General features: G+C 38.6%; 1 protein-coding gene and 1 non-coding gene across 2 annotated transcripts; one reads left to right on the plus strand and one right to left on the minus strand.

Annotated features, from left to right (window-relative positions):
- The first annotated feature begins 2,794 nt into the window (after window positions 1–2,794).
- Window positions 2,795–2,867, plus strand: TRNAT-AGU (transfer RNA threonine (anticodon AGU)). The gene has a single exon. It is a non-coding gene; the product is annotated as a tRNA-Thr (tRNA).
- A 16,839-nt stretch (window positions 2,868–19,706) lies between these two features.
- Window positions 19,707–24,645, minus strand: LOC149680944 (uncharacterized). Its single transcript, XM_089834519.1, has 4 exons — window positions 23,400–24,645; window positions 21,404–22,780; window positions 21,190–21,339; window positions 19,707–21,112 (listed from the first exon to the last, which is right to left on the minus strand). The coding sequence occupies exons 1-2, from the start codon at window positions 23,566–23,568 to the stop codon at window positions 22,284–22,286; spliced, it is 666 nt and encodes a 221-aa protein (XP_089690645.1). The 5' UTR covers window positions 23,569–24,645; the 3' UTR covers window positions 19,707–21,112; window positions 21,190–21,339; window positions 21,404–22,283.
- Window positions 24,646–24,986: the final 341 nt, after the last annotated feature.

Consider the following 24,986-nt stretch of genomic DNA (forward strand, 5'->3'; position numbering starts at 1 on the left):
GAAAGACCACATGCAAGGGAGGAATCGAAGTATCATTCGAGTGAGCTGGAGACGTTGGCCATGGTATGGTCCATGGAGAAATTTCGAGCTTATTTGATTGGAAAGAAGTTTACTGTGGTGACCGATTGTAACTCAGTCCGAAATACAATGGCGAAGAGAGATTTGGTACCACGAATTGGGAGATGGTATCTTCGAACTCAAGAATTCCAGTATGACATTGAGCATAGGTCTGCGGCTAGGATGGCTCATGTAGACTGTTTGAGCAGAGCACCCCATGATCCGGAGGAAGAGTTAGAAATTGTTCATGGGTTAGATGTTCTTTCAACGGAGGTTTCGTTAGATGACTGGTTAACGATTGCTCAGTTGGAGGACCCACAAATTAGGGTCATCAGAGATCAGTTGAACAAAAAGCATAATTTGTCAAAGGAAGATAAATGGGTGAAGGGCGAGTATGATATAAAGCATGGAAGAGTTTTCAAGAAGGTTATGGGCGAAGGAGGCGAGCAGACGCTGTTGTGGGTAGTCCCGCAGAAAGTTAGATGGAGAATAGTTCGACGTTGTCACGATGACATAGAGCATTTCTCGGTTGATAAGACTCTGGCCAAGGTTAGGGAAACATATTGGTTTTCGGGGATGAAGAATTATATTAGTCGATACATTGGGTCTTGCATGGAATGCTTATATCACAAATATCCCGGAGGAAGGAAGCCGGGTAACCTGCATTCCATAGACAAGGTGGGGAAGCCGTTGGACACAGTTCATATGGACCATTTGGGACCTCTTATCAGAAGTACCAAGGGAAATACGTATCTGATAGTCATCGTTGACGCCTTCACAAAGTTTACCATATTGAAGCCTGTTCGAGATGCGGGAGCTGGGCCAACGGTTAAGGTGTTGGAGGAGTTGGTAGCGATGTTTGGGGCACCCCGGAGAGTGAAAACGGATCAGGGATCTGCTTATCCTAGCAACAGGTTCAAGGCTTTATGTGAGAGTTCAGATATAATCCACATAAAGAACGCAACAGCGACCCCGCGTGGGAATGGGCAGGTCGAGCGGTATAATAAAACGATCACTCCAGCCATAGCAAGTTCATGCAGGCGGCAGGACGAGAGAGATTGGGATGAAAGACTTGGCCATATCCAATGGGGTGTGAATAATACAATTAATCAGGCTACGAAGAACACACCTTTTGGCCTATTGTTTAACTTCCGGTCACGGAACCCTTCGGGGAATGTCATAGCGGATGCAGTGACCGAGACTTTTGATGAAGAATTGATGACGAAACGTGAAGCAGCTCTGAACCGCATTAGGGAGGATCAAAAGAAGCAGAGCATGCGTTATAATTTGAAACGTGCTAAGGCCACGACATTCGAGCCTGGGGATTTGGTCGTAGTGGAGAGGGAGCCGATAGCAACAGGCGAGCCAAGAAAAACGATTTCTCGCTATAAGGGCTTTTATGTGGTGACCAAGAACCTTGGGTTTGATAGTTATCAGATCGAGGATTTGCCAGAAACACAGAGGACGAATAGATTCTATAGGAACGTTGCACCAATCGACAAGCTAAAAAGATGGTGCATGTTTGACGAGTATGATGAACTCGAGTCGGGCTCTAGCGATCCTGAAGAGCCAGTTCCAGTAGTCCCTGAAAAGCCAGTTCCAGTAGTTCCTGATAAGGCAGTTCCAGTAGTTCCTGAAAAGCCAGTTCCAGTAGTTCCTGAAAAGCCTGTTCCAGTAGTTCCTGAAAAATCTGTTCCAGTAGTTCCTGAAAAGTCTGTTCCAGTAGTTCCTGAAAAGTCTGTTCCAGTAGTTCCTGAAAAGTCTGTTCCAGTAGTTCCTGAAAAGTCTGTCGCAGTAGTTCCTGAAAGGTCTGTCGCAGTAGTTCCTGAAAGGTCTGTCGCAGTAGTTCCTAAAAAGTCTGTCGCAGTAGTTCCTGAGTCAACGACCCCTGGTGGTCAAGATTCGGTTGGTGCGAGTCAAGATGACGGTGCGCCTGAGGCGGGGATGCAGAGTAGACGGAGTACGCGTAAACGGACTCAACCAAGTTACTTAAAGGATTTTTGTACGAGAAAATAATTAGGGTGTGTTGAGGTTGTTTTATTTGATTATTAGAATTTTAGTTGATACAGTAGGAAAGACATGATGGAAATGTAAGCCGAGTTTTATGATTGCGAGAAATTTTATTGTATCAGTTAGCTAAGATAGAAGTTAGTAGCCTTAGGTGTGGTCAGGATGGTCGAATGTAATCAATAGGAACTGAATTGAACCGGGCCAATAGTAGGTGTAATGTAGAGGGTTAGGGAAAATGCTTAGGCAGTTGCCTTTTGGGGAGTCACGGAGGCTCTAGTATAGTTCGGCTGCTTTAACCGGCCTAAAAGTTGTACACGTTCGACAGTTTATTTATTAAAAGTGTTTTAGTTTGTTTACGACGGCTATTTTATTGATTCGGAAAGTTTTAAGTAAGAGGAAAGTTAAGAATAGGGTCAGAGTGCGAAGGAGTTAGTTTAGTCGAACTTACTGAAATATTCAGTATTCATATTGCTTCACAAGAAGGGCCCCGTGGCTTAGGGTTTAAGGCGCCTATCTAGTAAACAGGACATCATCAGAAGTTCGATTCTCGTCGGAGCTCGTAGTTACGTTATTTTAACTAGTTTTTGTAGGTATTAAAGATTGAAAATCTCTCAAATTAATAGTTTCTTGAGATATGCATATATGCAAACAATAGGGTGAAAGTACGAATGAGTTAGTTTAGTTGAACTTTCTGAAATATTCATTATTCATCCTGCTTTACAATTAGGGCCCCGTGGCTTAGTGGTTAAAGCGCCTGTCTAGTAAACAGGAGATCATGAGTTCGATTCTCGTCGGAGCCTCGTAGTTATGTTATTTAAACTAGTTTTTGTAGTTATCTTCCTTGATATTGGTTTGGTATTGTCAACACTTTGTTTTGATGTATACACTCCATGCTTACGCATCGTAGGTTGACGGCGTCTCTTCTCGGGGAATCCCTGGAGATCTCCACCGACCGTGGCTCTCCACAGGGAGGGGTTCTTTCCCCTCTTCTTTGGTGCCTGGTGATGGATGATATGCTGGGTCGACTCGGGGAGAAGGGGGTCACTGATGTGGCTATGCGGATGGCATCGCGGTGATTGTTACAGGGAAGTTCCCTGCAACTATCGCTGCACTGATGAAAACTGTCTTGCATGATGTTGAGGAATGGTGTATGGGAGTCAACCTTACCGTCAATCCCAACAAGACTGTCCTTATACCGTTTACCCGGAAAAGTATTAATGACCTCTTCAATGATATTTCCTTCTTTGGACAGGTTTTGAAGAAGTCCACCGAGATCAAGTACCTTTGAGTGACCTTTGATGCCAAGCCTACTTGGAAATACCATCTCGATCTTAGCATCAAGAAGGTCAAAATTCAATTTTGGCGTATAAGAAGTTCAGTCAGCAAATCCTGGAGCTTAAGCCCCAGTGCCGTGAACTGGATTTATACTAGGATCATCCGGCCGGTTGTCTCCTATGGAGCTCTTGTCTGGTGGTGAAGGGTTCGCCTTAAAAGAGGCCAAGATGAACTACGCAAGCTTCAAAGGCTGGCGTGCATCGGTATCACGGGATCTATGAGGAAAGCCCTCACAGGTTCTCTGGAAATCCTGCTCAATATGCTTCCTCTCCACCTCTTTATTGAGGAAGAAGCTATTTTGGGAGCCTAACGCTCAACAACCACGGCTGGTGGAAGCCCAAGCTCTGGGATTTTAGTCACACCAAGCTTTTCAGTGAGTACAGCAGTCTTGAGCCATCACTTTTTGGACTGCGATGACTACCTTTTGGGGAAATCGTAATTTTCGGATTTTATTTTAAAAAATGAGCATAATGAGGTAAAAAATGGTTTTTAATTTGAAATATTTTTTATATTTAGAGTTTTTGGTACAAGAAATAGTAATAAAATTAAAGAAAAACAAATGAATTATTTCCTTGGCTTCTTGAATGGCGGCAATTGGTCGTCACTGGATGATTCACTTTCATTTGTAGCTGTAAGTTTTTTAAAAACTATGATTAGTACTCATCATGGCATTTTATTACGCATTCGCTTAGCTTACCCTTTTTTTCATTGTTTTAGTTTTTTTAACCTTTTTTTTACTTTGCCTCTTTCCTTGGCCGTCTTTCGCCGTCCCTTCACCTTTTTCTTTTACTACTTGATTTTCATACGACGTTGTCGCGATGTTCAAATCCAGCTATTTTCCCGGTGTGGAAGGTCGGGAAGGATCTTCGCCAAAATTAAAATTAGTAAACATTTTTCAGAACACAATGAAAACCAAAATTATATCGGTCCAGCTCACCAGACCTTGAACATGAACTTGGAGTATATTCCGGAGACCGAGTAACGGGAAAAACTTCCGTGGTGGACGTTTGTTCCGGTTCCGAATATTCGTCTAAAATGTTTTTAATAATCTTAGATTTTTAGACAAATAGGAAAAGTAAGTTTCAATTGTACCAACCAGATTCCGAATTTTCTTCAACTCCAAAATGAGTGGCTATTTGTAGCAACGAGTCGTCTAATTGAAGTGTTCCATGATCTTTTATGATTTTTCCGAATAATTATATCATGGAATAAAATTTTTCAAGCGTTATATCGTGTTGTTCCAGCTTTTTTCTTATTTTATCCGCTTGTTCCTGCTGATGCATTTTAACTTTGTATTCTTCACTTATTTTTGGAATTGGTCAATTTTCTGGTCAATATCCGCAATGGCGTCTACAAGCTTTTTTCTATTAGATTTTAATTCGGCTTCTGAATTTTCAAGAAGCCTAATGGTGCCAGAAATTGTTGACAATTCTGACTCGTTAATTTCGGGCAGGTTAGGCACATTTTTCAAGCCTGTAAAATAGGTAATATATTCATTAATAGAGAGGTAAGTAGGTAACGTCTCAAATCTCGTTACTATTTAAGAAGTAATCTCATTCACCTGCCACGGCAAAACTTGGGTCAAAGACCCCTTCTACACCGCAGTGTTTAAACGTTAATAATCTGATTTGATCTAAGCACAGCGGTTTCGACCAAATTGGATTCTTATCCAAAAAACTTCCGTATGCGGATACTACCGGTTCGGGCAAGTGGTAATTCAGATTTATATTAGCTCCATAGAAGCCATCTGAAATTCATTCGCATTACAACAAGACAGTTACGATTAAACAGACGTTAAGCGCGATTATAAAAGATGGCCCAAGGATACTAACGGATAAGTTTTTAATTAACGCCGCCACAACGTTCACGAACTCGCAATTTCTTGAATATCCCTTATTTCCGATAGTAAAAGGTTTGGTGAACTTGGGGTGCAGCACACTAATGGCCTTTAGGCGCCTATTACTAAAAAATATCGATTAAGTTTTTAAATTGAAAGAAATGACGCCATTTACAGCGCAAAGGCGAAAAAAGGAAAGATTGAGTACGAACAAAGAAACTAATAGCCCCATCGTATACATACGATGTGGGAAAAAAATCTTACGCATTTCCTGGTTGATGAGTTGCAAGGTTTTTTATTGCAGCTTTCAGGACCTCGTGCCAAGTAATGTCCATCAGAGGGTTTGTCTAGTCTTGGCTATAGAAAATGAAAAGCCTAACTTTTCCTCCTAATGGTAGTCTTCCGAGTTAGTCGGTGATTGCTTCACCTAAATCTCTAGCAGTTAAATATGAACTAGAAGGCACAGGACTTTTCATGTTTTTAACCAAGAGGTCTTTAACATTTGTCAAAGACAAATTTTCCATGATGGAGTAGTTACGGTTCCTATTTGCAAATGAGAAGAAACAGCTTTTATGAGAAAATATTAAGCCATGGGCAAGGAGATGCATCGGAACCTTTTACTTGAAAATAGCCACCTTAAACAAGCTTTGCCTCTTTGCCGCAACGAGGCAATTCAAAGTACTTAACTTACGAGTACAATTAAATGCAATGCTTAAACATACTATCATTATCCCCATCGTTTTAAAATACACCGAAGCAAAATATCACCCGGATACAATTCTCTCCTCTTGAATGACCTACGAAATTTTTATACTGACCTGGCGCTACTCCTTCACGACTACTAGTACGAGTAGGAGTACAACTTGGCAAGTCAAAGCGTAATAGCCTCACCGTAGATGTATATCGTACGTTGTAGCTAAACATTTTACAGATTATAATGGTTATTTTAAAACTAAAACTCACCACATTCATTTTAATGAAATCTGTTGGAGTATACGACCCCAAATATACAAGTTCAGAAAAATTGGACCCCAAACATACAAGTTCAGAAAAATTGGACCCCAAACATACAAGTTCAGAAAAATTGGACCCCAAACATACAAGTTCAGAAGTATTCGACCCCAAAATATCAAATGCACAAGTATCCGACCCCAATGACACAAATTAATAAACCCAAATTCAAATGGAGAAGTATCCCACTCCATAGGGATCCAGTATGTATGTTTAAGTGGTAGAGTAGGTTCGAATCCCGGGTGTTTTGTAAAAATTTAAATTAAAATCAAATGTGCTTCAGATATACTTGGATTTTAGGATTCATAGAGTTCGTTTTTATCAAAAATCTAAAGGATAAGGATAGCGAAAACTCTGCATTTACTACAACTGCTCGGGTCAAACTAAGAGCCTCATCTTAAGGTACGATGTGGGTAAAAATCGTATCTTTCTCTGTAGCCATTCTAGCGTCGCCGATATATAGTAACAATAATCCATACAGCTAAAAGGAATCATTATGTAGGGACGTCACGAATTATCTCGCCTCGCGGTAAACCTTACAGTACACATGCCCTGTCCACAAAACACATAGAAAATATGGGGACATTGATTAAAATTAGCTTTATGGGTTCTCATAGCAAAAAATTCAACCACTTAGCAGATATCTATGTAGTTATGGCAACGTTGTCAATGTGTAGTATCAAGAATCCATACGGCTAATTGGAGTCATTCGAGAACGATTTTCTTCTCGTATTTAGGCGGGCTTCGAGGGAGGGACTAGGCTAATTTTGCGTATCTCCGCCCGCTTTGAACCTTATAAGCCGGGCTCACAAAACCCGCATGGAAATTAACGTGCAAGATACGGGATCACAATGATTCCTATTAGCTCTATGGATTCCTAATAGTAAAAAAATCAAGCACTTACTGTTACTGGTACAAGGTGCGTAAGAAGATGAATATTATTCCAATCGATTAGGAACGAACTTTCTTCACGAAACAGTTAAAAACACTTATTTTCAGAGACTAATTAGTTGAAATGGCTAAGGCACTGATCGCGTTCTTTTGTTTTGAAGTGATTATGAACGAACTATCGCGATTCGCGACGAAACGAGGTTGCTTACGCGTTAAAATCAGGGTTGTTTGATTTAAATCACTGATTTAAATCAAGCGAAAATCATTTGATAAAAATATGGAATATATTTTTATTTTTAAAAAATGTTTTCTAAGATTCCAAGAAGTAGTTTAAGAAACTCAAGAGGAAACTTAACTAGAAAAGACCTATCATTAAAAACAATCATAGTGTTGTTATATTTCAATGTAAGTTCTTCCCAGAACTCCAGTTTGTCTTGCTGGATAGGCTAAGAAATGAAATAGCGGTCAAGCTAGTCTTTATATACAAGCATTTGAATAGTAATAATATCCAATAGCTGCTTAAATGTCATGATTATTTTGCTTTTGGTTAATTTTGACTCAAGAGTTTTCATGTTGGTAATTTACTATCTATTAGTTCAATAAAAATAAAAAAAAAACAAATAATTAAAATAAAAAAAAATCCGATTTAAATAAAAAAAAATCGATTTTTTTTTGAAAAAATCCAAAAAATCAACCACCCTGTTTAAAATTAACCTTGTTATCTAAGGAAACTCTCTCAGAAGGTAAACAAACCTTCTGAAGGGGGAAGCGGTCGTATCAGCATACGGAAGCTTTTTGGATAAAAATCCAATATGGTCGAAACCGCTGTGCGTAGACCAAAGAAGATTATTGAAGTTTAAACACTGCGGTGTAGAAGGGGTCTTTGACTAAAGTTTTCGCGTGGCAGGTGAATGAGATTACTTCTTAAATAATACAGAGATTTGTGACGTTGCCTACTTAGCTCTCTATTAATGAATATATTACCCATTTTACAAGCTTAAAAAATGTGCCTAACCTGCCCGAGATTAACGACTCAGAATTTTCAATAATTCCTGGCACCATTAGGCTACTTGAAACCTCATTAGCCGAATTAAGATCAAATAGAAAAAAGCTTGTCGACGCCATTGCTGATATTGACGAGAAAATTGAGCATTACCAAAAAAGAATTGAGGAGTACAAAGTTAAAATGCGTCAGCAGGAGCAAGCGGATGAAATAAGAAAAAAGCTGGAATTAGACTTAGATTATTAGAAACTTTTTGGACGAAAATTCGGAACTGGAACAAACGTCCACCACGGAAATTCCTCCCGTTACTCGGTCTCCGGAAAGTAGTTCAAGTTCAAGTTCTGGTGAGCTGGACCGATATAATTTTAGTTTTCTTTGTGTTCTGAAAAATGTTTACTAATTTTAATGTTTGTTAAGATGCTTCCCGACCTTCCACACCGGGAAAATAGCTTGATTTCAACATCGCGTCAACGTCGTATGATAAACAAGTAAAGGAAAAAGGTGAAGCAAAGGCGAAGGACAGCCAAGGAAAGAGGCAAAATAAAAAAGATTAAAAAAACTGAAACAATGAAACAAAAAGGGTAAGCTAAGCGATTGCGTAATAAAATGCCATGATGAGTACAAATCGTAGTTTTTTAAAAACGTACAGCTACAAATAAAAGTCAATCATCGAGTGACGACCACATGCCGTCATTCAAGAAGCCAAGGAAATAATTCATTTGTTTTTCTAAAATTTACATACTGTTGGTTGTACCAAAAACTCTAAATTTAGAAATATTTCCACATAAAACCATTTTTTTCCTAATTATGCTCATTATTTTTGCACACGACATCTAGATGGCGTTTGCAAAAATCTTACTCCATACGGAAAATTTGACGAGGGAGAAGCCACTCTGTAATAAAGTCTTTCTGACGGTGTAAGATGTGAAGCGTATTACGCCGTTTAACGCGGAAATACACTCGGGATTACTTTAACAGTTTTTATTTCAATATTAGAACGGATTAAAGGCATATCTCCCGAATTAACGGCATTAAAACCACCAAAAAGGTAATACCGGGGGAATACGCCAGTGGCTGATCCCTCGGGCGTCGTTCGTTTCTAGTTGACGGGGGGAAAGCCGCTCCGTAATAAAGTCTTTCTGAGGGTGTACGATGGAAAGCGTATTATGCTATTTGCCTGATCCCTCGAATGCCGAGCGCGACGTGCCGGTTAGTAACCTCGTGTTTTGAGCTCAAGATGATACTGAGAATAAACTAAGGGGAGATTGACGCGGCTCTAGAGACCACGCGCGTTATCAGGGGTATCGTAAATTATGTACGCAGGGAACCTCGTATTTTTAGCTTAAGATGAGACTGAGAATAAACGAAGGAAAGATCTCTGGTCTAAACGCGCCAGATTTTACGGTACACGGTAGACCGGGAGTCTTATATTACGTACGCGGGAACCTTGCGGACTGACGACGGCAATGCTCTAAGCCTTTGTTTAGCTGAATATATTAACCGATGTCAATATTAAAGATTAACCAATATTTTTAACTCAATGAATCTAAAATAACAATATAATCTTTAATATTTAAGAAATATTCAGGTAGTATTTTTGAAATTGTAAATAAAAGACGCAGTAATTGTCCCGATTAGTGAAATCAATTGTCGCAAAGTGTATACAAATGGCCAATTGATTTAAGTTCCTATATAGAAACTAGTGCAAATAAAACGAAAATTATCAAATCTTAAAGGAAAATTCCATGGTGTAATTTTTATAGTTTAAATCGGTTCGTAATGGCTTAAAACCTCCCTAATGACGTTTAAATTTTTTTCTTTACCCGATTAATTAAATTACGTTTGAAGCCAAAACAACACCAAGAAGCCCTTTCATTATATGAAATTGCGCTATCAATTCGAAATTTTAAACAATTGAAAGAAGACATTCCAGCAGCCTTAAAGCAGATAAACAATGGTGGTTTGTTTATTGCAAATATCACCTTAATACCGTACGTCATGAAAATAATGAAAGCCGTCGTGGATTCATATAGGTTTTGGTCCAGGAGCCCCTTTCCAGGAAAAGCTATTAGTAAGTATTGGTTTTGGCTGTATCAAAAGATGATGTATTTGGTATTAAATTGTCTTTCTTTCAGAGCGAAAAGCGAAACGGATAAAAGACGATGAAGATTTTAAAATTCAGTTTCATTCCATAGTCAGGGACAATCCAGAGGTTGAAGAGTGTGGATTCTCTAGTGAACAGCTTGAAAAATTTAGAGTGGTGTTTCAACGTAAGCTCGTCCACGCTAAAATAGCAGATCTAATCAGAGCGGCTACTAGCAAATGAAATGACAAAAGGGGTAGGAGGGGAGTAGGTGGCCAAAATTTGCGCTGCATGCTCTATGGGATGGGGAGTAAGTCAAAAGTGCGGACAGTTATAACCAAGCCTAAGCCAAAGGTTAAGAAGATCCGAAAAAATATCAAAAGAACAAAAACAACGAAATGTTCCACCAAAGATAAGAAATGCTTCCTCTCAAAGCCATTAAGAAAACAAGAAGAGTTGATGACTAGTTCAAAGCTATTGAAAGACTCAGATTGCAGCACCGTTATGGTCAGCCCTTCCAAGCCATCAATATCCGGAACTGCTAGGCAAAAACAGTCAAGATCGGGACGAAATATAAAACAAACGCAATTGAAAGATTATTTGTATAATTAGTATATGTTTGAGACCATCTAATCATTTAAAAAAACCTTTCATATGTGTTAGAACTGATATTTCAACGTGATAATTAATTTCCTCTTCTATTATAATTGAACGTGATAATTAAATTCCTCTTCTATTATAATGGAACGTGATAATTAATGTCCTCTGTGATAATTCGTGGTCTGAATTAATCAAGATTAAGTTCCTCTAAACTAAAGTATCTCTTGATAATGTATGAGCTACATAATTACGGTTAAGTTCGTCTTCTATCATATTTTAATTTGATAAGTGGTAGGCTAGTCTAGACGACGAAATAATTAATAAACAGTTTTGTCTTCAATCGGAATTTAATGTGATAATTGATAGGCTAGTTTAGACCATGAATTAACTAGTAAATAAACTTAAGTTCTTCCTCCATTATAATTTAATGTGATAATTAATTAGCGAGTGACATTGAAAATGTTAAAACTTATGATCTCATTTATTTTAAAGAAAGTCAAAAAGCAATGGTTTATTAAACAATGGTCTACAAAATTCTGTTTGTTATCTACGTTTCACCAAAAGTATATAGATATATAAAAACAAAAAGTACAGTTCATGAGCAATTCCCTGCCTTTGGCTGTGGACGGCATGTTTACTTAGAAGCTAGAGGTCCTCCTCTCAACTCCAACAGGAACTATCCAATCGGAGAAGCGGTTTTTGACGTCATGGGTTTATCGACTTTTCTCAGAAAATAGTACATCATGCTAGCGCCCCAAACGTTAATTCTTTATACTAGTCTAGTAGCGTCTGCTATCTTTTCTGCTAGAATATAACTGTGAAAAATGGAAAACGACGTTCCGTCAACTTAATTTTAAAAGATTTTGAAAACAGTCATTTTTTACAACGGACCCGTTGGAAAAGAGAAAAAAACAAATTACGGTTATGAAGGATTCTGGCTTTTTAAAAGGAACTGTAGAAGATATGAATAGACGATATAATTTACTCTATTCAAAACATGAAGAACATAGCGAAGGTTATTCTGCTTTTTGTATATTCATGGTGCAAGTGGGTTCAAAATCTAGTCTTTTCTGAAACTGGATCATATACAGCAATCTTATGTGATGACGAATGTGAAAATGAATTAATAAATGTTATTCAGTGGTTAGGTTGGCGGGTCATTGATCTTAAGGCCAGTGACAAACAAATCAATGATGTTCTACCACAAATGCAATCATATGACCAAACAGTTAAAGAATACGAGGAAGACATAATCGATGCAAAAACATCTAAATTAACCCGTTCAAAAATTTACGGCTGCATTTTGCTTTTAAGTAGATTTTTTTAGAATCTACAATACATTGCAAATATTCTGGAATAATACTGGAATAAACCTGAAAAAGCTTTAACTTCAGAGAAAATTTAGATGCATTCCAGAGAGCACTGCAGAACATTTTAGAAGTTTTGCAAAAAAATACCTGTCGCAGGAAAACTCACTACAGCAGATATACATACCTATTTAAGTTACTCTACAGTCATAAAATAGCTTCCTTAGAGCTAAAAAACCGAGGGGAAACAGGAATTCCCTACGAAATCAGGTTGTTTGTAGGCTCATTACAGGTACCTTTCAGATTTTTTGTATGCATGTTACAGTCAAAAAGAGGTAAGTTTGTAGGATCATTGCAGGTGTATTTCAGATAGTTTGTAGGATAATTGCAGGCGCTTTCAGATATTGTGCAGCATCATTGCAGGTGCCTTTCAGATATTTTGCAGCATCAATGCAGGTGCATTTCAGATACTTTCTAGAATAATTGCAGGCGCGTTTCAGATACTTAAAGGATAATTGCAGGTGCGTTTCAGATACGTTGTAGGATAATTGCAGGTGCGTTCCAGATACTTTGTAGGATAATTGCAGGTGCATTTGAGATTCTTTGTATGATAATTGCAGGCGCTTTTCAGATACTTTGCAGGATCATTGCAGGCGCGTTTCAGGTTCTTTGTAGGATAATTGCAGATGCGTATCAGATACTTCGCAGGATCATTGCAGCCGCGTTTCAGATACTATGTAGGATAATTGCAGCCGCGTTTCAGATACTATGTAGGATAATTGCAGCCGCGTTTCAGATACTTTGTAGGATAATTGCAGCCGCGTTTCAGATACTTTGTAGGATAATTGCAGCCGCGTTTCAGATACTTTGCAGGATCATTGCAGCCGCGTTTTAGATACTTTGTAGTGCTGAAATTTTGGAATTTCAATTTATAAAATTAATTAATTTTTACCTCTCCGAGTGACGATGACGTCACAGAAAGGTATAACTCTGTACGTAAGTTTTTGCGTATCTATCACCGCGTTCGCAGTTGTTAAATCAGAGCAAACGTGTTCGTGGGAAGATACATTAGCTTCTAATCCACTATCATCGTTAGGGTTAAGATGTACGCGGCGATCGCCTAGGGTTACGAGAAACGTCTAGCTTCCAAAAGACAAGAGTTCCACCAAAGATTAACGGCAATGCGGGTTTTTCTATCAATTATTGTGAATCAGTCGCCTTAAATACCATAAATTTCGAAAAATTGTTAAAGAGGCTTATGCTTGAGTTCAATGTCAAAAATAGCTATGTTTAAAATGATTTTAGGAATAAAGTTTCTTAAAACGATTTAAACAGAAGGTGATTAAATTAATAAATATCAATTATATTGGTTTAACAATTAAGAAAAACCTCTTAATTGCGTCAAGACTCGGAGTGGTTTATTTTGGATTCCCCTTTGTTTAATCTCTTGAAAATTCCCAAAGCTGTTGAATTAACCGTACAAAAAATTTAAGCTGTAATTCAGCTGCATACACGCTTTTTTATCACTACCACACTACCACACTACCACGCTGTAATATGTATACATTAAGGCTACATTTTCTGCACCTCAAAAAACTGGAAAATTTCACAGCAATTCTAGAGCTGCAAATTGCTGCCTTTTCTACATTTTCTGTTTGTTAACTGTTACAGGTCTGCAAAAGTTATGGAAAAGTTGAAATCCAGCTTTCAATTTAAAACTGTAACTGTACCACATTTAAGGACATATTGCAGGTATTCAAAAGTAGAATTTTCTACTTTTGAATACCTGCAATATGTCTATAAATGTGGTCAAGTTGCAGGTTTAAATTTACAGCTGGATTTATACTTTTCCATCACTTTTGCACACCTGTAACATATGTATAAATGCTTTGTGTTCACTTCATCAGAGCTTTTTTGGCTGTAAAATCTCAAGAACCAGGCATGTTACAATCCGTTGGAGAAGTAAGGCGCTTGCGCAGACCCATCCCGCTGCTAAGATGTAAAATACTAATTTGAGGTCGTCTAGTTTGATGTAATTTGTTTCGTCACTCATTTCGATTTCCTTTTTTTTTATTCCTCGACAAAAATCGTAAATCGTCGTATTCCCATTTTGTATCAATCCAGAACACGATTAATCAAAACTTTCTTGATTAGCATCAGACTTAAAAAGTATCGATAATAATAATCTAAGCTTTGACTATGAAGGGATTTCCACACTTAGCCTGTGGCTTGTTTACAGGTGGGTCCCTTTACAATGCATAGAGGGGTGGTGGCTAGCCCCTATGCCACAGCTAACTTACAGCGCCTTTACTATTATTATTATTATTATTATTATTATTATTATTGTTGTTGTTGAGGAGGGTACGCGCCCTAGCACCGATGCCATAGGCATATTGTGCTTCCTCATATTCAGGCCTTGAATAGGCCCGTAGTTGCAGCGTAGCGAAGAATTCGCTCCACCGTAATAGAGGAGACCCTCGAGGGTTCCAAAGTATGTGAATCAAAATATTCTAGTCTAAGCAGTCGCACTCGCAAAGTACGTGAGCGGATGTTTCTTCCTTCTCCTGACACGACCTACAGAGAGGCTCGTCGGCAAAACCCATCAGATGGAGTTGCCTATTAAGCCGACAGTGCCCGGTCAAAAGACCGGTGGCCAGCCTAATATCCCATCTGCTGAGCGAAATTAGGTCTCTGGCACGAGACCTGCAGGGACCATTGACAAAAAGTTTAGTCTGTCTCTGGCCCTCCATGTTATGCCAGAGCTGGTTTTGTATGACAGTCAACCTGTCATGCAGACACCGTTTGACGTGCCTGTAGGGGATGGGGACGGCCGGCCAGGGCCGTCGAGAGACTTTGCGGGCCCGGGAATGGTTGTGGTTCGGGCCCGTCAAAAACGTCTACAAATCATTGGGAGGTAAAATATTTGCGTGCACAGTGGCGGGTCCGCACTCCGATTACTCTTTTCTCGTAGCAACTTAAGCACTTTTAAGCCCCGGTATCTTCGTTTTCGTTATAAATTGTGTAAACTAATAGTGCTTACTGGGCCTACCTTTATAGCCTAATTACAAGTGTTTACCTAATTTGGTTTACGAAATACCTCAGCTCAAATGTATATTATAACAGTCACTGGCCGATCACGAAAATTCTAAGGTAGAAACATAAAATTTGGGAGATATTTATTACTTAAAAATACTGAAATTTCTTTGAAATGAACTTAGTTCTCACTTTAAAACTACCTATAAAGTGAGATCGTAAAAAGCACACTAAGGTTTAAAAAATATGCCAAGCTTCGATTTGGAACTAATACATCGTAAAAGTTCTGAGATCACCGTCCTGAACGGTATCTTTCCAATGAAACAAATTCCCATTTGAAAGAAATGCGCCAAATAAGATATAAGTTAAGCGGGACAGCGGGATTTACGTAAAACGCCGATTTTAAATAATCTGCATTCAGCGTAACTATAATGAAGTAATTCACAATTAAATGAAATATTATAATTTTATTATTTTCTCTTGTGCTGAAATTCGTGTTAATCTAGGTTATGTTATGTGTGGTTTGGTTATATTGAGAAGGCCCAACGTGTTTGGTATCGGTTGAATAAAAAGTTTCGTAAACCCAAATAATAACAAAGTTTATTTTACTCTAAAACTGCTTGATTCTGCTGCTGTAAATTTGAACTACGCACAAAACTTTTATTAAAATCCAATAATATCACAACAATTTACTGTAAAATGTTAATTTACCCTGATTTCAATATAAATTTATCTATTACGCATCATTTACAATAATATCAAAGAAAATAATTATTATGGCATATATCACCTTTCCCTTAAAGTAATCAAATCGATTGAAAATGGAACTCCTTGCTACTCCGTTATTATTGGAGAGAAGTTAGCAATGAACGCTTTCGTTAACTGTAGTCTTTTGACGCTATTTTCCCTTTTTCGAAAACTGCCAGAGAGGTAATCTGACACTGGTTCAGCGCATTCAGGGCGGCCTGACTGCCTGAATAAATTCTCACAGTCCGTCCGGTATACTCTTTGTTAATACAGTAATGTGCGCAATAACAGATCGCGGCAATTTCCGCCTGGAACACACTAGCGAAGGTACCCAGGCAAGCAGAAAAGCCGACCCTTGTGGTTTGGCAGTAATAGCCGGCGCCAGCGCCGGAATCAGTCTTCGAACCATCGGTGAACCAAATAGTTTCACCCCCAGTGCCAAGAGGCAGCAGGTTAGTCCACTTGCCCGACTGGGGAAGTGGATGCTGAAAGGCTTAGTGAAATCAAAAATGGTAACGGTTTTGTAAGAGCACATCGTAAGCGACGGCTCAAGTGCGGCGTACTCCCGAAAGAGCTGCGTATGGCTGTAATCCCAAAGTCTTGGAACCCAGCAGCCACTAATGTTGAGCCTGTAGGCTCCCATGACAGCCTCCTCCTCAATGAAGAGATGAAGAGGAAGCATGTCAAGGAGCACCTCCAGGGAAGCAGTTGGGGTCGATCTCATGGCCCCCGTAACACCAATGCAGGCAAGCCTTTGAAGCTTGCGCAGGGCAGCCTGCACCGTCTTAAGCCGGACCCTTGTCCACCAGACAAGTGCCCCGTAAGAAAGTATGGGTCTGATGATCCCAGTATAGAGCTTGTGTACAGCCTTGGGGTTGAGGCCCCAAGTCTGGCCGACAGAGCTCCTGGTCCTCCAGAAGAGCATCTTGGCCTTCTTAATACACCGATCAAGATGCAGCTTCCATGTGAGTCTGCAATCAAAGGTCACCCCCAGGTATTTCACCTCGGAGGACTTTGTCAGGACCTGGCCAAAGAAAGAGATATCATTGAACAGATCCTTAGTATTCTTCCTCGTAAAAGGAACAAGGACAGTTTTATCAGGATTAACGGTGAGGTTAACCGCCTGACACCATTGCTCCACGCTAGAGAGAGCAGATCTCATAAGCGCGGTAACAGTATCCGGGAACTTCCCGGTAAAGACTATCGCTACATCGTCCGCATACCCGAAGAAGCTACAGCCCCCAGCACCCCCGAGCCTCCCCAAGAGTTCGTCCACCATCAGGCACCACAACAGGGGGGAGGGCCCCTGCTGGTAGTCACCCCTAGAGAGTACCCAAGGAGGGACGCCGACACCTCGCGGTCGGTAAGCATGGACTTGATCCAGCGGCCAAGAGTGTCGCTGATGCCAAATCTCTTGACAGCTTCAGTATTAACCGAGCTAGAGACCTTGTTCAGGCCATTTGAACTATATTTTCGAATGGCTCTGTTATCTTTTTGTATTTTTGTATTATCTCTATTTTTGGAAAGTTGGACTATTCGCGTCTTCGCGGTGCCACTTAAATGGTACCTGGTACCGCACTGATTAATTGCTCTCTCTCGGGACACATTTGGTGCCGAGAAAACTACTCTCTCTCTCTCTTCGACCTTTGAACCTTTACCGGAGTTCGGAGAACTAAAATAATTAGACCAAATCCCTGAACATGATTGGCTAAAGAGAAAGTGCCCGCGAAAAAGAAGAATTGAGGAACTGAACTTGGTGGTCGTAAAGAGTTACTTTTTGACGAGGACTCGAATAGGAAGGAGAGCAAGGCTTTGCTGTTACTGGACTGCGACAAAGAAAGAAAAAGACTTAGACGTTTTCGAGCGGCTCAAGACTTAGAAGTTTCTAAGAAGACCGCAGAGCCTTGGGACTTAGGCGTTTTCGAGTGACCTGGCCGTTTGAAGTAGAACCACTGACCAGTCCCGTTTCTCGTCAGCTAATCCTGGTACGGGCTAAGAAGTAGCCCCTTCCGCAATTTGTGCGCGTTCGCTTCGTGCGCGTTAAACAGAGAGAGAGCCAACGCTTGGGTATCGTTAAACAATTTTAATTCGAACCGGAACGTGTTAATATTATTTTGGGGGATAGTGTGCATGCGAATATTATTTTGGGGTTCCTTTTATATATATATCCATATAGTGTGCATCTTAATATTATTTTGGGGGTTACTGTAAATAGAATACGGGGATTTAAATTAACAGTTTATTGTTTGTTAGCCAGGGCCTTCTGCCTTGGTTAGGTATTTGAATGCTATTAAATTTGATTTCGTTTGGACATTTAAACCAGTTCTAGTTATTACTCCTATATTCATACCCTAGACTTGAATTGAACCCACAGTTATATTACGAGAAGCCTAGTACTTTATGTTTTCCGCTAGTTCAGGGAAACCAGGAAAAAGCGGTTACACCGTGACGTAGTCGTCACTCGGAAAGGTAAATATTAAGGTTTTAAAAGAACAATTTTCGTTTCTGGAATATTAGCGTTGTTTTTACCTCTTTGAGTGACGATAACGTTTTGGGTTTTCTTATCATACAATGCGAATCAATCGCCTTATATACCATAATTTTTCAGCAATTCTTAAAGAGGCATACGCTGCAATTCAAACGTCAAAAATAGCTATGTTTAAAATGATTTTAGGAATAACGTTTCCTAAAACAACTTAACTAGAATTAAGGTAAATTACTGCTGATTAAAAAAATATATATAAATTATTTAATTATTTAAGAAAAACCTCTCGGCTCGGTGATGTTTATTTTGGTTTCCCAACTTGTTTTTTTTTATTGTTATTTATTTTATTATTTTGTTACTTTTTTTCAATTTAAAGAGTACGAATATTTTATATTGTGAGTGTTAGTTAAACAATTATTTGCGCAATTGTTTTGGTAATGAGAGGAAAGATAACCATAACAGATTTAGCAACATTAACGTCGATTTTACAAAAACGTGTACACTCGTAAATAGACGCTCATTTGATAATAACTTCAGCAATGAAGGTGGCTGTGGCAATTTTCAAACCGTAGGCAAACAATACGAATGCTCCATATGTTTCATTGATTGACATTGACGAAAGACTTTTCGTCGGTTTTTTCCAAACAATTCTCGAAATGTAGAAATGGTTTTTTAATAAATAAGTAATGCGTATATTTGGTTTCGGAAAACACCATCGTTCTAAAAAGCAAGGAAATGAGCAGTACAAGTAATTGTTCAAAAAAACGAGGCTATTCAGTGCTTACCCTAGTCATTTGCTCAATATATTCAGGGCACCTTTTCAATTCGCCACTGAGATGAAAGACGAACGGCAGGTTTTTGATTCGCTCTGAATTGAAATAGAAAACCATTTTTCTGACATCAGCTTCGTCTTCAAGAAGAATTGACATACGATTGTCCAAGAAAAACTGTGGTACAAGAAGTCCAGCTCTTCCCAAAAATACGTCCTGCTACATTTTAACGTCTAAGAAGTTGGGAAAACCAAAATATTACCTCTCCGAGCGGAGATGACTATCACTACCCCTTAAACAACCTAAATATATGCATCTATCGCTTTTTGAATTCTTTGCAAGTGCAGGAATTGAATTTTAAAATAGTCAATTGTTCAAGCCTTTTCAATATCTCTCACTTGCTGTGGAAACTCTACCCCCCCCCCCCATATTATAAAACGTATCGACTGCATACATGTATATTATCATCATTACTTGTCTTAAATTACCTTCGACGGCTGAACGAGGTTCATCTTACATAATATAGGGACGACGTCATATATTTTAACGTTCACTTTATTTACTTTTCATTTAATTTAAGACCATAACATTCTGAAAGTACATTAGGCTCAGAAGACGCTATTTATAATATTACATTAGGCTCAAAAGACAGTATTTATAACACTTCAACAATACTTCAATATATACAAAGCAATAAATAACATAATACATTAAACTGTACAGTAAAAGTTAAATATAACCTAATTAAAACCGTAAAACCCACAATACATATGGGAACAAAAGGTTCTTGAAAAACGATTAACAGAACAGTATTTATAATACTTCAACGTTTCTATCTATATACAACATTGAATAGTTATTTAACATTATATATTGGAACCTTCAGTATAATTTAACATCAAGCAAATTCGAACCATAAAAACCCACAGCGCATATGGGAAAAAAGGTTCTGGGAAAACCCATTTGGGAAAAAACCATAATCACAGTTGAATTATTAATATTAAAACACTTATTTTAAATTATTGCTTTTCACTCTGACGTCTGAGCTATCCACGAATAAATTTATTAATAGCATTAAGAAACGATGCAATGGATGGATAATACAAGCTTATTCGAACCATAAAAACCCACAGCGCATGTGGGAAAAAAGCCTCTGGGAAACCCCATTTGGGAAAAAATTCATAATCACAGTTGAATTATAAATATTAAAACACTTATTTTTAAATTATTAGTTGATTTTTCACTCGGACGTCTGAGCAATCCACGAATAAATTTATTAATAGCATTATCGAACGATGCAATGGATGTCAAATATTCATGTCATAATACAAGCTAATTCGAACCAAAAAAACCCACAGCGCATGTGGGAAAAAAGGCTCTGGGAAAACCCATTTGGGCAAAAACCACAATCAAATTAGGACTATTAATATTAAAAACTTCTTCAGACTATTTAAGGATGAATATTTGGTGGATAGCGTCCGAAACAAAGCAATAACCTAGTAGATGAGGCGTAGTTCATAAAGTTTCGTTTTTTCGAAACTATTACATAAGTGTATTGGCGCTGTACGTTTCAGATAACAAAGACCAAGACGACTACAGTTCCACAAAATAGGAAAACTCTGCCACTTGGCGTTAAGTTTTTCTCCTTTCTGTATTTCCACTGCTAGACTGCTATGCAGCCCGCCCTTGTATTGCTCTACTTGCCGCTCCCATAACATTGAAGGTGCTAGAACTATAGTTCTAGTCGATAAATTGCGGCGACGTCCAACTTCCGCTTTGAGCGTTGGCCAACTTTTGAGGACGCTGCAGTGTTACCAACGGCAGATAACACCGCCAGGAACATTTTCAAAATCACCTCGGCGGCGTTTTGCCGAAAAAAGGGGATTTTCGACTAGGACTATTTAATTGTCGCCGATTATTCAGCCTTTTCCGCTTCACCATACCTAAAACATTTTTGTAGTACGCTATACAAAATTGCACCATTCTTCATCAAACCTATGAAACTTGGTGCAACACTTACACTTTCTTCAGTGGATCGCCTTTACATGAACCCACAGTTGCCACTCCAGATCTCAGTCATCTGACGCAACCATTTTAACGTTTTCAGAGTTGTATTTCACCTTTATTAAGCCTAAGGATAAGCCTAGAGATATATTTGCCGACGTATTTTCTGAAAAACCACAATACATCACCTCAACGATTCTGCCCATTAACTAATTATCACTATTACATACCTTGTTTACAATTTCGTTGACCTGGTCTTCCATGGTTACCCATGAACTAAACCAATGCTGTAGAGTTACTCATGAATCACTCCAATCCACTAGGGTATTCATGAATTACGCATATCCTCTAGGGTATTCATGAACTACGCATAATCTCTATGGTATTCATGAACTACGCATAACCTCTATGGTATTCATTAACTACACAAATCCTCTAGGCTACTCATGAACTACGCCAATCCTCCAGGTTACTCATAAAATATACCATAATTTTAAATGGATTAATACCAAACTTATATGACCGTCAATTCCAATAATGATACTTACCTTTTTTTTCAAATCTTCAAGTCAGATGTGGGTTCTTTAGTCAAGGATCCCAAGCCTTGTGTGGGTCTCTTAGTCAAGGATCCCAAGCCTTAAGTGGGTCTCTTAGTCAAGGATCCCAAGCCTTAAGTGGGTCTCTTAGTCAAGGATCCCAAGCCTTAAGTGGGTCTCTTAGTCCAGGATCCCAAGCCTTAAGTAGGTTTCTCAGTACAGGATCCCAAGCCATAAGATGGGTTTCTTAGTACAGGATCCCAAGCCATAAGATGGGTTTCTTAGTACAGGATCCCAAGCCATATGATGGGTTTCTTAGCCAAGGGTCCCAAGCCCATTTCTCGTAGTTTAGACCCTTAAAGCAACAGGTGGCTCCATTGGCGCCCCTACCATGATGCCTAACCTTGTATATACATAAGCATTTTACCTTGCCGTAGGTTGGTAACAATGAGACTTAATGCATTATAGAGGATCTGAAACTTTCCCAAACAAGCTAAACCCAATGTACAATAGAGTTATTTCAATTCGGGGTGGGGGAGGAGAGATTTTGAGGCGGGGTTTCGCTAGTCCCCGCCTAGGCGCCATATTGTACGGGAAATTTAGCATAGAGTTCTTCAGCGGCCCGCACGGAGGGAGGGTGAAAACCGGCTCCGTTTATTGGCAGGCCCAACTGTGACGTTTCCCCCTTCAACTGATATAGCTCTATAGAAAGGTCGTCAATAAGGGGCGCAGTGGAGCTCCACCTTGCTTTAAATAAATTTTTCCATTTCAAACTATGTTCTTTTAAAAATGCAAATACCCTTGTTGTAAGAATAATAAGACATGCTTCGTCTCGGTCTCGAAAAAGTTGGTTACCAAACGCCAAATCCAATTGACAATGATAGTCAGTCGAATACTTTTGTTCTAGACCCGGCAAAAGAGATATTCCAGATGAATCAAAGAACATTCTCAGTGCCGTTTGGCTCTTTAAAAAGTTAATATTGAAATCTCCAACCACAACCGTTGGAATAGACGAATCATATTTCTTGTCAAACAAAGGGTTAAAGTCCTCAAACACAGTTCTCAAACTTCCTAAGGGAGATTTGTACAACAACACCACAGATATAAGTTCTCCTTCTATGTAAACATCTAACCAGCAAAGTTCCACGTGTGAATTATATAAAAACGTCTTGGTTTGGACCAAGGCCGAAAAAACAAACGATATGTGTGAGGTTTATCAATTGACTGAAGTTCAGATATTGAAATGGTTTTCTAGTTATTTTTATCCACTCAATCCTTAATCAATATTTAATTCAATCAACTGATTTTACTGTTAATCGATCTAGTCCCTCTAAATTAATTGAAAAAAATTACATATCTACGCTTTTTCAAGAACAATTACATTTTCCGAAAACATTTTATCATGAAATTAATTATTATTGAAAAAGCGTAGATATGTAATTTTTTCAATTAATTTAGAGGGACTAGATCGATTAACAGTAAAATCAGTTGATTGAATTAAATATTGATTAAGGATTGAGTGGATAAAAATAACTAGAAAACCATTTCAATATCTGAACTTCAGTCAATTGATAAACCTCACACATATCGTTTGTTTTTTCGGCCTTGGTCCAAACCAAGACGTTTTTATATAATATCTATCACTTCAGTCTTAATGTAATTAAATTTTGAATAATTATGTTTGCTTTACCGTCATACATTTGCACTCTAAAATATAATGGTGCACTCAAACACCATATATGCTGTTTTTTTCCAGTGCCAAAAAAGACATCATTTAGGGTGTACATTAACCCCATTTCTATGATCAATTCACGCCATTTACTAATATTATTTGGAAGTATTAAGGGAATATTAGGCATTTAAGCACCATTTACAGTGGCTTTTAACATCTTTTTTTGACAATCTGTTGAACTTCTAATATTACTTAGTTTAATGGTTTTAAAAGTAGGGAAAAAGTACGCTACCTTTGTCACATTATTAAACCAAGTGAAGTGAAATAATTGTTAAATATTTATTATAACCACTACACCACAGACACGTGGTAAGTCTAAGTTTTCCAAGATATCTAACTAATTATTATGTACAATCACGATGGTTAAAACATGTATCTACCTGGGCTCGAACATGGGACTTTCCGTGTGTGAAGCGGACGTGATAACCACTACACCATAGATACGTGGTAATACTGAGTTTTCCAAGAGATCTAGCTAATTCAAGCGACCAATCACGATGGTCAAAACATGAATCTAATAGGGCTTGAACCTGGGACCTTCCGCGTGTGAAGCGAACGTGATAACCACTGCACCATAGATACGTGGTAATACTGAGTTTTCCAAGAGATCTAGCTAATTCAAGCGACCAATCACGATGGTCAAAACATGAATCTAATAGGGCTTGAACCTGGGACCTTCCGCGTGTGAAGCGAACGTGATAACCACTGCACCATAGATACGTGGTAAAACTGAGTTTTCCAAGAGATCTAGCTAATTCTTATGTCCAATCACGATGGTCAAAGCCGTACTTCTGTAATTAAGTAAAATTAACATACTTAGACTTAATTGTTTTGATCAAACTGGCTGATAGCACACCCTGAATACTTAATTGTTAATTTAAGATAATTCCGAAAAGTAACTTCGCTGTAGTTTTTAAGTTAGCGGTGGGGAAAGATCACGAAAAACCCATGTTAATCTCCATAGGAAATTAGCAAAAGCGGGTGAATATTACTTTAACGTTACAAAACGGTATCAAGTCATATCTACAAGGGCCTACCGGCCCTGTAGAATTTCTAACAGGACTGTCGCTTCGTAAAACTCTAGTATCTATGTTTTTAACTTCGTTTTCAGGCGTCTCTCTTGAATATATGGACGAACCAAAAGCAACTCTGCGTGCCGTACTTGGCAAGTAAATACCACCTACTTCCTTAAAAGATGACACTCTAAAATCGTCCGTCTCTTTTTTCCACGTCTCAACAAAACATAACATTTGACTTTTCATTATTACATTGTCTGCTAAAACATCTTCTAAATGAGCATTTAAAGACTGCACGTTATGTACATAAATGTAAACGGGATCATGCAAGAAAGGTAGTTCGATGCTTTTTGTGTCTCGCAACCTCTTAAGTTCCAGTTCTACTAGGTTGTTTTTGGGTGAATTAGGAACTTTAAATTTTCCATCAATATATAAACCGGAAGCGGTTTTTGCTCTACTACAAGCCACATATAAATGCGCTCTTTCAACTTTTTTTGTAGCCTTACCACTACCGACGAGTAAGTATCAC

Source organism: Phalangium opilio, unplaced genomic scaffold (assembly GCF_054372755.1).
Source record: "Phalangium opilio isolate 3A_F unplaced genomic scaffold, DU_Popi_V2 ptg000039l_1, whole genome shotgun sequence".
Taxonomy (NCBI): Eukaryota; Metazoa; Arthropoda; class Arachnida; order Opiliones; family Phalangiidae; genus Phalangium; species Phalangium opilio.

Coding starts and splice junctions, on each gene's coding strand:
- LOC149680944 (XM_089834519.1), bottom strand. CDS start 23,568: ATGCCTAATATTCCCTTAATACTTCCAAATAATATTAGTAAATGGCGT. Junction 22,781..23,399: donor TAGAGTGCAAATGTATGACG/GTAAAGCAAACA, acceptor AATCTCCCTTAG/GAAGTTTGAGAACTGTGTTT.